The 16171-nt window shown below is 39.4% G+C and overlaps 1 protein-coding gene across 1 annotated transcript; it reads left to right on the top strand.

Annotated features, from left to right (window-relative positions):
* Positions 1–956: 956 nt before the first annotated feature.
* Positions 957–15771, top strand: gcat (glycine C-acetyltransferase). The gene is made up of 9 exons (XM_088343233.1): positions 957–1231; positions 3707–3837; positions 5812–5913; positions 5973–6119; positions 8738–8892; positions 8976–9058; positions 11277–11448; positions 14351–14472; positions 15457–15771. The coding sequence occupies exons 1-9, from the start codon at positions 1000–1002 to the stop codon at positions 15606–15608; spliced, it is 1296 nt and encodes a 431-aa protein (XP_088199359.1). The 5' UTR covers positions 957–999; the 3' UTR covers positions 15609–15771.
* The last annotated feature ends 400 nt before the right edge of the window (positions 15772–16171 follow it).

Below are 16171 nucleotides of genomic sequence, written 5' to 3' on the forward strand. Positions count from 1 at the left end.
TTCCATCCGGCCTCAGTGCTATGGAGTGCTCTTCCCCCTGAGATTCGATCTGCATCCTCCGTGGAACTGTTTAAATCTAGGCTTAAAACGCACTTCTATTCTATAGCATATGAATAACCTATATTTTATGTTGACAATATCTGTATTATTTGTTATTGCAACATCCATTGCAGCCTGGTCATCCTGGAAAGGGGATGACCTTATGTGCGGTACATTCTCAAGATTTCTTCATTTTCCTCTCGTTGAGGTTTTGAGGTTTTGTAATAGTCTGGTTTGCAATAAGTGTGGTCTGTGCAGCCCTTTGAGTCTCATTGTGATTAAGGGTGTCATGTACGGTAATTGATTGTGCCTGCGCGGCAGACGCGTTATTACGGTACACACAGGGAGACCGCGTGGTATCTGGAGACATGTTTGTAAACTAGCAAAGACGCTATATCGTGTTCTGTAAATAAACAAGTTCATGTTGGGTTTAAAGAGGACTCCGTCCATCTTTTACAAAGGGCTGTACAAATAAACATGTCTTGACTTAACTTCGGATGATTGTAACAGTGAATGAGTTATCTGTCAATTTTACAGTGATTTTTCTTTTCCTCACTATTCTTCGTTATCATTTATTATTGAACTTTACATTAGAGAGGTCAACAAAACTCGAGTACGTATTTATATTTGAATAATGCTTGTTTTGGCTTGGGCGTGTTAACAAATATGAAGGTTTGACATACCAATGTAGCCTATCGTCAAATTGTAGATAATGCTCACTTATAGTGTCGCGTTTTATTTTATTGAAACTTAATTCTATTACATCGCCCCCTTTAAATAAAATAACTTTAGGATATATGAAAAACAGGTGTCTGGCATGTTTTCCTGAAGCAAAAGATACAAAGGTGCAATCTGATTGGACAAACTCCTTGTTTTCTGTTATCTGATAGGACCAGAATGTCACGCCCTCTGTCAAAGTTGCAGCAAAGAACTTCCGGTTAGTTTTGAAACGTGTAAATAATGTCCACGGCCATGTCCTTCTGCAAAACTGCATTGACTTTGTTGAATCCTCTCCGGGGAGATTTACGCCCTGCGAGCTCAATTTCAAACCGATGCTACGCGGCTGTTGCTGAAGCTAAAGCGGTTTTGAATGGCGAGCTGGAATCTATTCGCGTGGCGGGGACTTGGAAGGCAGAGAGGATCATCACGTCCAAACAGGGACCGCACATCGACGTGGACGGAAGCAGCGGCAGTAAGTCAAAACCAAACGCACATGATTATCAAGGCGGTGAAAATAAAGGTGACGTGTTGGATTATTGTATTACGTTTTCTAAAAGTCTTGGGCACATTTGAAGACCCTACATCTCCCTAACTATGATTGGTAGTAAGATAAAAGTTGTGCTGTTTTGAAGCTAAGTCTATCTATCTAGCTACTTTGGTCATATCCTTCAAGAGGGGTAACCGACAGCAAGGGAAATAAAAGGGGGGGGGGGGGGGGACATTTTTGGACCATGGCCAACCCAAATGCCCAAACACGTTAGGCACCTCGGCACCTAAGTTTGTCATGCTTTCGTCCCTCCAGATGAAACGGGACACAAGAAAGCAGCCGTGTCACTCGGGTCAGGGTGACACAACACACTCTTCTGTTCAACAGCAGGGCCCGACAGATTTTACCGGTTTACCCCTGCCGCATCATACGGGTGCCCAGCCCATTCTTTAGAACGTGTCTACAATCCCACTATCCTTTCACAACACCTCTCCACTCCTTCCTATCACCAACAAGAGCTCTAGTAACCCTTATATATAGACCTCTTTCCTGCAGTGCACTCATAACACTATCCATCCACGTCAATCGTGGCCTTCCTCTTGGTTTCCTTCCATTTACTTCAGCTCTGTAGATCCTCTTCGACATTCGCTCCTCATCCACCCTCTCCATGTGTCCAAACCAACTGAATAATCTCTTATCCACACGCTTGCTCAGTTCCACTACTACTCAAGTTCTGTCCCTCAAAATTTAATTTCTCAATCTCATCCATGTTTATTATAAGTCTATTCATTATTTAATTCCTTAAAGATCTATTAATGGCGTTTACTTAACCAAAATAAGTTGTATTCTGTGCTTGGATTTACAAAGACTGAATCATGGGCTATTGTGTAACGTGCATTTTGCAGGAAATTCGTGAAGAAGCCACCTAAGAGGAAGTCCATAGTGAGTAAACAGGGTAAATTCATAACGGGTGGGTGCTTATGTCCTGCTCCTCAACTTGGGAAGGAAACATGTGAATGAACAAGTCTGAACTACATTCCAGCGGATCCCCCATAAATCCTACAACTACTGTTTGGCGTGTCTTAAAAAGACTACTGCACATTACATGACGCCTTAACAGCTAGATTTTGTTAGTCAAACACTTGAATGACACAGATGAAACAGCTCATCGTGACCTATTCATTGTAATTCAACAGAAAATGGAAGATGACGAATTTGATGACCGGCTCATTTTTAACAATGAGGCAACATTCCCAGTAAATGACTTCACAAGCAAAATACTTGTATATGGGATACTAAGAACCCACATGAACTTCTTGAGTATCAGAAAGATTTCCCAAAGGTGGTTGGTTTTGTGCTATGTCCAATAGAGCTCTTTACAGACCACGCTTTTTTGAAAGAGCAACAGTCAATGGGGAGGCATACCTCAACACGTTGGAAAACTGGTTAATCGATTAATTGAGTGAGAAAGAGTCTGGTGACTTCATTTTTTAACTGGATGGGGCGTCACCACACAGAAGCCTTAGGATTGGACGGTTTCTGAACACAACACTGCCAGAGAGATGTATTGGACAGTCTGGGCAGAATGATCACGATTTTTCCACCCAAATCTCCAGATGTCACAACGTGCGATTGCTTTTTGTGCCGATTTGTGATAGGATCAAATGACACATTTGGAACGGTGGATCGCTCATGTTTCCTGCTTTTACTGAACTGGGATTTTAGCTGGTAACGAATGAAGGCCAGAGGATTTTACTTGATGTAATTAATTTGTGGTAATGCAAATATTGGCACAATTTCTATGTTAGCTTTCTTCCTATTGAAGAATACAATAATGTGCCTCTGTGGATGAGCTGAAGGAATAACAAAAGCTGTGACAACGCAATGCTGAGATATGTTCGGAAATAATTTTACTATTGGATTGATGTGTGTCGTGTGACCATTGGTGCTTATATTGAGCATCTTTGAACATTCCATGTAAAAATCGAGATTAGAAGCTTTCTGAATTTACCAGATGTCTTATTATATCTTTAATAGTTTCATGTAAATGGTCTGCGTTTATATAGCGCTTTTCAAGTCAATGAAGACCTCCCAATGCGCTTTATAATGTGCTTCACACTTTTCCTTTTTACACACTAACTAACCGACAGCAGCATCAGCCATGCAAGGCAACTACCTGCTATCAGGGGCATTAGGGATTCAGTGTCTTGCCCAAGGACACTTCGACATATAACTTGGAGGAGCCAGGAATCAAACCTGCGACCTCTTGATCCCAAGACGAGCGCTTTACCTCCTGAGCCAATGCTGCCCAGAGATATTTAATGTCAAAATGTGCCAAAGACGTTTGGAACACCATATATAATGTTAAAATGTTGAAATAACTTGAATTATTATGTGGAGTAGTGCAACTGTGTGTGTTCTGCTGTGCCACCGTGTCGTTTGTGTTTCCATGAATCTTAGGCATTTTAAACTTCTGTGCAAACAACTACCTTGGACTTTCCAGTCATCCGGAGGTGGTGCAAGCAGGGATTGATGCACTAAAATTGTACGGCGCTGGATTGAGTTCGGTCCGGTTTATCTGTGGTACTCAGGTATAGTGCGTTATCCCACTCTTGCTGAATCCTAAACACAAATGTTATTTGAAGGTGCTGTTTGGAATTGGGAACTTTTTTACTTCATGATCCTATCTTCTGTCATTTTTGCAGGTTCTATCAAACGTCTTATGTTGCGTGTGCAAGTACATGCATTTCTTAGATGTACTTGAATAAACGCCTTTTTTAATTCTCTTTTAACAATAATACATTTTATTTAAGAGGGCCTTTCAAAACACCCAAGGTGGGTTGAGGTATGGGTTGGCGTTTGGACTGTACATGAAACAGTCCTTTTCATACTTTCACGATTTTTAATGTTACACGAACATAAAACTGCAGTGATGAGCATTAAGTCAGTTTCTAGTCTAACCCAACCCCTCTCGCTTCCTACCTTATATGTGACGCAGCCCTAAGAGCTATGCTAAGGTATGATAAAAGCAAATAGGTGCAGAGGGAAAAAGAAGGGCTCTTTGAAATGAGTTGGGAATTGTCAACACATAAAATTGTTCAAACCTCATATTGTTAGAATATGATATAATGAAATTGTGAATGTGTTTAATTGCTGTTAAAAGTGTCAATACAAATTGTTCAAACTTATACGTAATAGAGACAACTTTTACTTTCAACTTTTTACGGACACTGTAAATGACGCCCTCCACCTTTTAAATGCCCATGTCAATTATCGTTTAATTTCTTTTTTAAAACAGAACTGAGATTTAATTCTCCCCCAGGTTTTTGTTAGATAGATAGATAGATACTTTATTCATCCCCGAAGGGAAATTCACATTTCCAGCAGCATCCCTGAGCTGAGCCGCGGTGTACGTGTCCCACCAAAGATCCACATTCACGCTGGACTGGATGATGAGGATTTTATTATTACAGTTTCTGCAAATGGATGAGTCACAACATTAGCTTTTCTGCTGGTTTTGATCTCTTTGATCTCATTGCAGTTCTCTCTGTCAAGACTGCCAACAAAGCATATCAAAGAGCTTTCTTTTCACTTTATAAATTTTGTAATTTTGCCAAAGCTCTCAGATGTGCAGACATTCACCCTCCTCTTGTGTTGGGGTCACCACCAACCTGTTTTGGATTTAAGATGCATACAAAAGACACATACATTTGTTTATTGCATCAAAGCTTTTTGACTTTTTAGGGAATGTTTTTCAACAAAATAAAATTCAAACAAATATTTCACTACGTTATAAAATGAACATTTTCAATTACAGCAGTGGCCGGCAAACTTTATTGTACCACGGACTGGTTTAATATCTGACTATGTTCTCGTGGCCCAACCATTTAATAAAATCCGTAAAAATAATTATAATGATAACAATTTTTTTTTTTTGGTTTGAACAAATTTATTGACACTAATAACAGAAAACAATCATGACAATCTCAACAGCAATTAAGCACATTCACAATATTATATTCCAATATGACGTTTTTAACAGCAAACACAATGTGAGGTTTGAACAACCCTTCTCGAAAATCTTATTAGCAATCAAGCATATTCACAATTTCATTATATAATGATAACAATACTGTAATCCCAAATCCACTGGGTAAACATTAGACCAATAAGGAATGAGGTGACATTTAATTTGATGTCATCATCACACTATTTTTACTCACGGTACCACATTGTACAATAGTTGTTTTCCTTGAACTCTTTCCATAATGCTCTATTACAACGTTGCACATGACATATATCACAATAGCAACAACAAACATTGCTCATGTGCCTTTAATTAAAAGCTGAAACCATTTATTTGTGGTTTCTTTGCTAAAGCAAATAGTCTTCTGACATTTTGGTTTCAACATTGCCGACTCCTACAATCTGACAAGATTTAGAAAGACAACAGTTACGATATTTGTTTGATTTTATTTTTGCTTCAACTTACCGTATACAAACGTATTCATGAATTCACAAATAAAAAGTCACTTCCTTGTCTTTTGTCCCTTTGTGATGTTCAGGATCTGCACAAAAACCTGGAGCAGAAATTGGCTGAGTTTCACGAGAGGGAGGACTGCATCCTTTATGCTAGTTGTTTTGATGCCAACGCTGGACTCTTTGAGGTGGGGCATCTCCAGTAAACGGTTTCTGGCTGACTTAACAAACTTGATTCCCGATGTAGGTTATGCTGGGCCCGGATGATGCAGTCTTGTCAGATGAACTTAACCACGCTTCTATCATTGATGGTATCCGTCTGTGTCGGGCAAAACGACTACGCTACAAGCACATGGACCTCAGTGATTTGGAGTCCAAACTCAAGGAGTCTGAGGTGTGTGTGGCATAGTTATGCATATCCATGATCTTTATGTAGTTAAGTCTAAAGAGTTGATTGACAAAGGCTTGGACCCATAATTCAGCTTTTCCGGTGTCCCATTATTCATGTCCATTGATGCTGCTTGAATTTAGTTGTGCTCATTCCATTCAAGGAGTTGTGTCGGGTGCCTTACTGAAAAACGGTAATTATCTACAATATTACTAGTTACTTTATTTAAAAAATAATTAGGTTACCCACCAGATGACATACACCAAAAGTGTTACTTTGAAAATAGCTATCTACTCACAAATTAACGGAAATGCTAGCAAACAAGCCGACCATCTACAATGGCTTTAAAATAAACACATAATAAAGTAAATAGAAGAAAACATGTACACCAACCTGTGGAAGCAGTAATCCCTTTATATGTATTGCCTTGTGTAATCTTAAGAGCTTGCAAACAAAAAATTAGCCGAGACACTCCACATCCATTTTGTTTAGGTGCTGCAAGCAACTTTAACATCTTCCCCTCCAATTCTGGGTACCTTTAAATATGTTATGGGTTTCTTTTCTCTAAAAGTCATTTTACAAATAAAAGCCCAAAACCCAGCACACTTTACCATAAATGCTGTGCTTATGTTTGCCCTATTTTATTTGCTGTTCGTTTGTTGTTCCTGCATCAGCCACGCCTCCCTCCCCAAACACTGCCTACCATTTGCTACTGGTGTCACACAACCAAATATGCGCATATAGGCAAACCCCATAATTTTAGTATTTTATTACGTGGTTGTACATTTGGCTTGGATGTATAGAAGACAATAGAATACAATAGAATAGAATATACCTTTATTGTCATTGTTACAAAATGGGTTAACATATTGTGACAACGAAATTGGGCATGACACTCCAGTTTTACACATTCACAGTGAGGTATGAGCCAAGAAGATAAAGGAACAGAGAAGATAAGGTTATGAAACAAGGGGGATAAGGCTATAGTTATAATTTACATGGTATTTACACAAGAAATGTCTGCATGTGGGATGTTACATACAGTGTTGTCGTGATACCGTTGGTATCGTAAGGGTTGTGCAATATTGCATTTGGTGCAAAGTCATCATAGTGCAAAAAAATAGTCAGCATATGCATTGGTGCAAACATAGACATCATAGTGCAGAAAAAGGAAATGGTCAGACATTGTGCAAGGTGAGCAGTAAACGTAGTGCAGTCGACATGTGCAAGAACATAGACATGAGTACCATTATATTCGTATGAGGTAGTGTTGGCACGAGTTTTCGTTTTTTTTGTGCGGTGTCTGTTTTGAGCAGTGAACAAACATAGTGCAGACAGCATGTACGTGAGTACCATTTTACATTTGTGTGAGGTAGTTTTTTGCAACAGTTTTCAGTTTTTTGTGCTGTGTCTGAAAAAGATTTACTGGAGAGACATGTGAAGCCTCTGCGTATAGTCGCGCCGCCATGTTGAATTATATATGTAAGATAAAAAATTTCCTTGAGGAGAAATTCTGCATAGTTGTTCTCTGCTTGAGACGGCGCCACCCTCACTGTATTCAGTTATATATTAACGTGCGACACCTTCAAATTATGTTTCTGGTGGATTGAGGATTGTGTGTGACAAAGTGATTGATACAAGAGTATTCAACAATCAGTGGATTGAATATTTTATGGTCCGCTATTAATATAGTATGTAGCAGAGTAATGCAGTTATATACCTCTTAGTTACGACAGTACAGACGCTGACCAACCTACGAATGAGTTAGGTTCCGGACGATCGTTCGTAAGTTGAATCTGTTCGTAAGTTGAATCTGTTCGTAAGTTGCTTCACTGCTATATTTTGTATGTTTAGGGTTTATATAAATATGTTTTGACTTTTATACATAACCTGTATTGTTTTGTACTAAAAAATAAACATTTCATAAAATAATATGCTCCATAAAGATAAATAAAGTGAGGTTTTACCTACTTTTGGGACTTGCGCGTCAAGAGGTCCTCTTTCGTGGTAAAAAGTGGCAGAAAAAAAGCGTTCCGAACATTTTCTCAACCGCATCAAGCTTTCTTATTCCACTTTTGTTTCAAAAGAAACGGCTCGCCTCTTCCTTACACTTTACCCCAACCATATTGAACGGATGCACGAGTTATTAAACAATAAAAATATCAAAGTTCTTAACGTGCTAGAGATACTGTGCAGTGTGTATACAGTACACGCAAACTAGGAAGTAGAAGCCAGATTTCTTCTTTGGAATGGATGCTGGGTGACCTCTCACAGCGCCATGCGGCGGAAAGAAGCACTACAGTAATGTCCTCTACTTGGAAAAAGGTGGACACAATACTAAATCTTACAGCAATGTCCAGATATTTTTCGAGATTACGAAAAAAATGATTGTATCTACCGTTTTGCGTAAGTCGAATGTTCGTAAGTAAGGGATCGTCTGTAGAGGTACAAAATGTAATAAACAATGCGTTACAAAGAAAATTGCGTTCCAAGAATGCATTCCTTTTTCACCCTTTAGTTCCAACACTGTCAACAGATGATATTATAAAGTAAGCATTTTTACCCTAAGAATTGATGGAAGAATGTTTTGCTCCAAAGTCTTATCTAAGCATTTGACTCCTCAGTCGTGCCGTATGAGGCTGGTGGTGACTGATGGAGTCTTCTCAATGGATGGAGATGTGGCTCCACTAACAGGAATTTGTAACCTGGCCGAGCAGTATGGCGCCATGGTGTTCATCGATGAATGTCACGCCACTGGTTTCCTTGGGCCCCGTGGCAGGTGAGCGAAATCCATTTTGACCAAAAATACAGGAAATAGTGATAATATTTTGTATTTTAGTCCAAGTTTTTGTCAATTTGTAGAGGAACCGATGAACTCCTGGGAGAAATGGATAGAGTTCATATCATAAATTCCACTTTGGGAAAAGCCCTGGGAGGTGCAGCTGGTGAGTTTGACGACTTTTTTAACTATAAAGCCTTGTTTTTTGGACTATATATCTCCTCAAAGAAATTCGATCGATTCTTTAAAAAAATCAAGTTTTTGTTAATGTTTTAAAACAATTAATTCTGGAAAAGGGACAGTGTGTGTTATTGGATCTCTTGATGTCATTGTATGGTGCAGTGCAACCAAAAGCGTGTGCTAAAAAGTACAGGGAAGTATACAAACTACGGAGACACATAGTGGCCAAAACGCACCATTTTACGTATTTTTTATGCCCAGCCTTTTTGAGGTTTTTGGGAACCCGTAGCAGCAAGATGAAAGATGATTATGACAGCTCCCTTTAGGTAAGGCTAATCTTGCAGTACGTACATAAAAGAGCTTCAATAGAATTTTGTTGAAAGTATTTCTGTTTCTGTCTTTCGCAATGTGAATGACACGGATAAAGAAGTTGAGAGACAGTTTAACCTATCAGAACGCACTACGCAAATCAGTGTTTCTGGCACCATGAGTAGAAATTGTGTGATAATCATATTGGCTCTAATGCCTTTTTAATGTCATCAGCATCACTGGTTGTCTAGTATTAAAGTGTTAGGGGGCCTCACTGTCATGACCCAGGTTTGAATTCTGTGCATTGCAATTTGGTCTATGCCTTGCGATTAGGGCCAGCGATGAATTCAATATTGATTGATCAGTCATCATCCATACTCATACTCTTGTTGTTCATCACTCTCCTCAGAGCACCCAAAACCTTGCTTCCTTGATTCACTCTGTGCAATACCTCACACTCCATTCCACCAACTGCAGCCACATCACAACCCAAGTACCTAAAGCTTTCAACTTCTTCCAGCACCTGTCCATGCAACCTGATTTCTAACGTCATGCCCACTCCATCACATGAACACTTCATCACCTTACTCTTCCCAACATTGACACATAACTTACGCCTATCACATACTCTTCCAAACTCCGTTACCAACCTTCTCGATGTTTCATCAGAATCAGCCACAAGCGTTGTGTCATCTGCAAACAACAACTGACTTACCTGCCACACTGTTCCACTGTTGTCCATCATGTCTACACCTCTGCCAAATACTCTTGCATTCACCTCTCTCACCACACCATCCATGTACACATTAAACAGCCATGGTGACATCACACACCCCTGTCTCACACCAGTCAACACAGGGAACCACTCACTTGTCTCACTCTCTACTCTTACACATGCGCTGCTGTTCAGATAAAAACTCTTCAATGCTTCCAACAACTTTCCACCCACTCCATACATCACCATCACTTTCCAATTTCTGGCCAATAGTATTCTAGCAAAAGTATTGGAAAGAAAAAGGCACTTTCTGAAAGAATACCTGAAAAATGCCAGTTTGGCGTTTTTCAAGAAAACACGTGGGAGACACAAATAACACGTGGAAAAAAGTGCTCTGGTCATATGAGACCAAAATTGAACATTTTGGGCTTAATGCAAAGAGTTGCATACGCCATTAGAGCAACACTGCACATCTCCCTGAAAACATCATCCCAACTGTCAAACATGGTGGCGGCAGCATCATGCGCTAGTTTTGCTTTTCTTCAGCAAGGACTGGGAAGATCTTCAAAGTTGATGGGAGGATGAATGTAGCCAGAAGATCTGTTAGAGGCCTGAGAATTGGGGTTATGTTCAACTTACAATAAGACAATGACCTTAAACAAGGTCAAAATGAAAATAGTTTGGTTCAAAACCAACGAGCAAGATCTGAAAAGAGCTGTGCACAAACAATCACCATCAAACCTTAAGGAATTTGGGCTGTTTTGTAAAGAAAAATGGCAAACAAAGATGTTTCAAGATGTGCAAAACTTTGAGACATACACCAAAAACATGTGGCTATGATTGCAGCAAAAATAAGTATGAACTCAATGGGAGCTTATAAGTTTGCAATTCCTTCTTTTTTCTTCTCTTTTTTAAATGTTGAATGAATTTGGTTTCTTTTCATAGTTGTGTCACACATGTTGATTCTGAGAAAATGGTTCGAGTCAAAACGAAGCCTGATGTATGTCAAAAAGTTCTTGGGGGACCAATACCTTTGCAATGCACTGTGGAGTTTTTCATTTAGTCAAAAATGAGTTCCCTGAGAAAGTAAAGAAGTTTTGATCTTTAAAACTCATTCAACTCAATGGTTCAAAAACAGAAGAATGTTGTCTGGTTCAACACGTCTTTTTTATCATTTTAGGTGGCTACACTGTTGGACCAAAGCCCCTCATTGACCTGCTAAGGCAGCGATCTCGGCCTTATCTTTTCTCCAACTCCCTCCCGCCACCTGTAGTGGGCTGTGCCACACGGGCGGTCGAATTGCTGCTCGCCTCCAATGAAATCGCTCAAAGCATGTCAGCCAAAACCATGAGGTAGCCAATTTGCTCACCTGTTTAAATAGAAAAACAAATTTATCATACAAACTGGCCTGGTGTTGCAGAGCCATTAAAAGATTTGATTCATTTGCTTGGATTGGTTGGTGCTCAGGGGCTGTACTACCCAATTTGGCCACCAGATTGCATTAGAGACCCCATGAAAGCATATGTTTATCGATTTTGGTAGTATTTAATGGGCGTGTCATGACATGAAACCGAAATAAAGATACTTACAGAGGCCTAAAGTACAACTGTGGACAGAACAGCAGAAAAGAGTCGCCAGGCTTGACAAATATTGCGTTTTTATTGAAATGCGGCTAATTGAGCACTATTGGGTATATTTTTTATTTGAAATTGTTTTTTTTTTGCCCTTCATTTTGTTAAAAAAAAACATGATTATATTCTAATTTCTCTAGTTGTGCACCAGACTATAGAGTTCATAAAATTGAGATTACAGTAAAACCCATTGGGCTCTTTACACACCTACGGAATATAATATAGTATATATATGTATATATATATGTATATATATATATATATATATATATATATATCTCATCTCATTAGCTACACCGCTTATCCTCAGTAGGGTCGCGGGGGTGCTGGAACCCATCCCAGCAATCATCGGGCAGTGGGCAGGGGACACCCTGAACTGGTTGCCAGCCAATTGCAGGGCACACGGGGACAGACAACTCAGTCGCTCATTTACACCTAAGGACAATTTGGACCGACCAATTCACCTGAAATGCATGTTTATGGAATGTGGGAGGAAACCGGAGTGCCCGGAGAAAACCCACGCAAGCACGGGGAGAACATACAAACTCCGCACAGGAAGTCTGGAGCTGGATTTGAACCCACGCAAGACATGAACTGTGCCGCACATGCGCTAACCACTGCGCTGCCGTGCTGCCCATATATATATATATATATATATATATATATATATATATGTATTATAATATAATGATTTATCATATTAAGAATTGTTGATTAAAATCGCAGAACATTGCAGGAATGAACCCAAATCGCGGGAGGGAAGGTGCTGACATTTTACCAATGGTTGTTCAGATGACATACAAAAGAGCTTATCTCATTATCCCACAATTTTTATTCACGGTGCCAGGAACACTGATTTAATTAGTGCATTTTCTTCTGCAATCTCCACTTCTTCTGCGTCAATAACAGTGCAGTCTAAAATGAATACGTACGAATAAGAGCTTGTATCGATTTTTGTTGAAAGATTTTCAGTTTTTTTGTTTCTGTTTTTCGCAACGTTATTGATGCACAGGTTAAGAAGTTGAGAAACTTTTTAACCTATCAAAATGCAAAATGCGTTATGCAAATTATTGTTTCTGGTATCGTAAAAGTTGTGAGGTAAGTGTGCCCTCACTCCCACCCCCCGGGTTCAAATCAAGTTGCATAAAATGTATTGCAACCTCATGTAGTTATGCACACCTTTATATCCTGTTTGCATTTCAAATCTTATCCACCGTATTCTGCAGTATATAAGGTGCAATGGGTTATAAGACGCACTTTTAAATTTTCTGGACAATTTGAGGGTTTTAGGTGCACCTCAGTAGCCTAGATGGTAAGGCGCCCGCTTTGAGACTGGGAGGTCGGTGGTTCGCGCCCCGGCCGAGTCATTCCTAAGACTTAAAAAGTGGTCGGCGGCGCCCTCTCCTCTGTTGGCTGCGGCTGCATCGGCTCGCTACAACGGGTCAGGTGCAATCGACATTTCGTTCTGTGTACATTGTTACACAGAATGACAATACAAGGAAATTATTATTATTATTATTATTATTTAATTTAATTGTCTTCACTGTCATTGATATCAACATTGTATGAAACGAGATTAGACCTAGTACTCCAGGGTAAAGACAAAGTCAGTTTTAATGTCAATTCTCCAGCATAAACAGAGAATTTAAATTCCGTTACTCTCAACCCTCAGTGACTAAAAGATTAAAAAAAAATACTATGCTGGGACACACTACACTAAGACACACAAGTAGACAATGTGGACACATAAGTCATAAACTGCATATGGTACCTTTTGTAAACATAAGTTCTGAGTCGGGCGAATGTACATGATTGTGCAATGAGCAAGGTTAGCCTATTTTGGTACAAAAGTGTTTAAGTGACGTAGTTTCCTGAAAGCAGTGGGTGTGTGTCTATGTCTGTGTACATGTAAACATGTAATAAAAACTTAAAAGAGAAAAAAAATCAAAGACCTACATCATGAAAAATATTGTCAATGTATGGCCTAGAAACTGGCCTTAGTTATAGCACTGGTGCAATGAAAACGAATTGTAGTGTAATACAAAGAAGTGCAATAACATTTAACAGCAACAAAAATGCCAGAACAAGAAACAAAGTAAATACTTTTACCGTTCACCTGTGTGGAGTTTGCATGTTCTCCCCGTGCTTGCGTGGCTTTCCTCCGGGCACACATTCCAAAAACATGCTTGTCAGATTAATTGGCCGGTCCAAATTGTCCCTAGGTGTGTATGAGCAAGTGAGTTGTCTGTCTCTGTGTGCCCTGCGACTGGCTGGCAACCAGTTCAAGGTGTCCCACTGCCAGACGTTACCTGGGATGGGCTTCAGCACCCCCGCGATCCTACTGTGGATAAGTGGTGCAGATAATGGATCGAAGTTTGGAAGAAACTGTCTCTGAGTCTGTCCTTGTTTTAAGGCATCTGTAGGTGTTGGCCCGAAAATATGCTATACAGGGTGGGTGGTATCCTTTGTGTTCTGAAGTCAGACCAATTTAGAACCAATGCACTAGCCTATTTGTGCCATTTTAAAAATGTTCCACATTGGATCACTCCGTCCTCTGCTAGTAGTTACATTTCCTATTTGGCCCTCTGTTCATTTGTCTTTGATTTGTGTTTGTGTGCAACAGGTTCTGCAACAAGATGACACAGGCCGGCTTCACCATTTCAGGCTCGGCTCACCCCATCTGTCCGGTCATGCTGGGTGACGCGCGCCTCGCCTCTCTCATGGCAGACGACATGTTGAAGCTCGGTAAGGCTTCAGCCAAATCTGGGTTTTGCTTTTCTCTCGCGTTGAAACAAATAAATGTTATCTGATAAGGCTGCAAGAATTAGTCGACAAAAATCGATAATAATAGTCGGCAATAAATTATATTGTTTATCCGAGAGAGTGAGGGATCTCTACATCAATAGAATTTCAGCTGAGAGTCATTCATCCGCAATATAAATATACAGAAATTATTTTGTCAATATCAAGTACGCATAACTAAACTTCTGAAGTTAGAAGCATTTTAGCCTGGATACGTAGAATAACAAAGAAAACCTTGTGCAGCAGGGCAGTAGATCGGTGAGCACAAACATTTTAAGAGCACGTTGACCAATTTAAAAAAAAAAAAAAAAAAACACAGATTCAAGGTAACATTAGAGCCAATTTTTTTTTTATGAAACATTTTACGCATAGGTTTTGCTAGACTGTGCCTTACTAACGTATTTAAAGTTAAATGCATGCAGTTGGAAGAACTAACGTCAGCTGATAAAACCGATTGATTTCCTACTGTCGTAGATCGTTCAGTTCTTGAGTTACAGACTTTGCACGAAATGGACATATTTGTTTTTATTTACTGTTCTGCAGCTGCTAACGGGACTGGTTTTGGTTTACAGGGATGAAAAATGTTGTTTATTTTTAATTATTTGCTTGTCGCTTAAAGATGGGGAGGAGAGGTTTATTATACATTAAGCATCTACTGACAGAGAACTGCGCCTAATTGTTTTTGCTTTCATTTTTGTACGAATATGCAGTATGTATAAATAAAAGATGTATTTTTCATAGTACATATTTTTCTCGTGTTTATTATTATTTCCCACATAGTAAATTTAACTTAATACTAAATACTAGAAAAAATAGAGTTGTTACCCATTTTGACAAATCGTTTCAATAATCGGTGAATATTAAAATAGTTGTTAATTGTAGCCTTAGTATCTAATGGAGTCTGAAAATGTATTCCTCCTTCCACAGGCGTGTACGTGATTGGGTTTTCCTTTCCTGTGGTACCAAAAGGCAAGGCCAGAATCCGTGTCCAGATTTCAGCCGCGCACACGGATGAAGATATCGACCACTGCGTCGACGCCTTTATTCAGACTGGCCGAAAGCATGGAGTCATTTCCTGAAACCCCCTTAATCAAATTATCGAAGAACCAAATCCACTGTCGCAGTACCTTCGGCCTATGTGAATTATGGTGCTGGTAGATATATAAAAGCAATTTTGTTTTAAATAATGATGGGTTTGACTACCAGGGAGTGAAATAAAGTCGGATAATATTTTTAACTGTATTGTGTTTATGTAGTATGTATTGTCAGCAGGGATGGAAATAACCATCCATTGCAACAAATTAATGATTCATGTAAACTTGAGCATATAGGTTCAAAATGGCTTATTTAAGATGTTATATTCGTAACAAATTTGTGTTGCCTTTTTATTTTTTGAAACAGAACTGGAGTAGTAGAACTGTGCAAGCATGTGGATGAGAGAGTACTCGGTTGGTTTGGACACATGGAGAGGATGGATGTGGAGTGAATGTTGAAGAGGATCTACAGAGCAGAAGTAAATGGAAGGAGACTAAGAGAAAGGTCGCGATTGACGTGGATGGATGGTGTTATGAGTGCACTGCAGGAAAGAGGTCGAAATATAGTGGGAGCTAGAGGTCTTGTTAGTGATAGGAATTAGTGGAGA

Source organism: Urocampus carinirostris, chromosome 1, assembly GCF_059441175.1.
Source record: "Urocampus carinirostris isolate Australia breed hairy pipefish chromosome 1, RoL_Ucar_1.0, whole genome shotgun sequence".
Classification (NCBI taxonomy): domain Eukaryota; kingdom Metazoa; phylum Chordata; class Actinopteri; order Syngnathiformes; family Syngnathidae; genus Urocampus; species Urocampus carinirostris.

What these genes read in the sequence shown, in the direction of transcription:
- gcat (XM_088343233.1), top strand. Translation starts at nt 1,000, where the DNA reads ATGTCCACGGCCATGTCCTTCTGCAAAACTGCATTGACTTTGTTGAAT. An exon ending in CCAAACTCAAGGAGTCTGAG is followed by an intron (nt 6,120 to 8,737) that starts GTGTGTGTGGCA and finishes TTGACTCCTCAG; the next exon opens with TCGTGCCGTATGAGGCTGGT. An exon ending in ATGTCAGCCAAAACCATGAG is followed by an intron (nt 11,449 to 14,350) that starts GTAGCCAATTTG and finishes TGTGTGCAACAG; the next exon opens with GTTCTGCAACAAGATGACAC.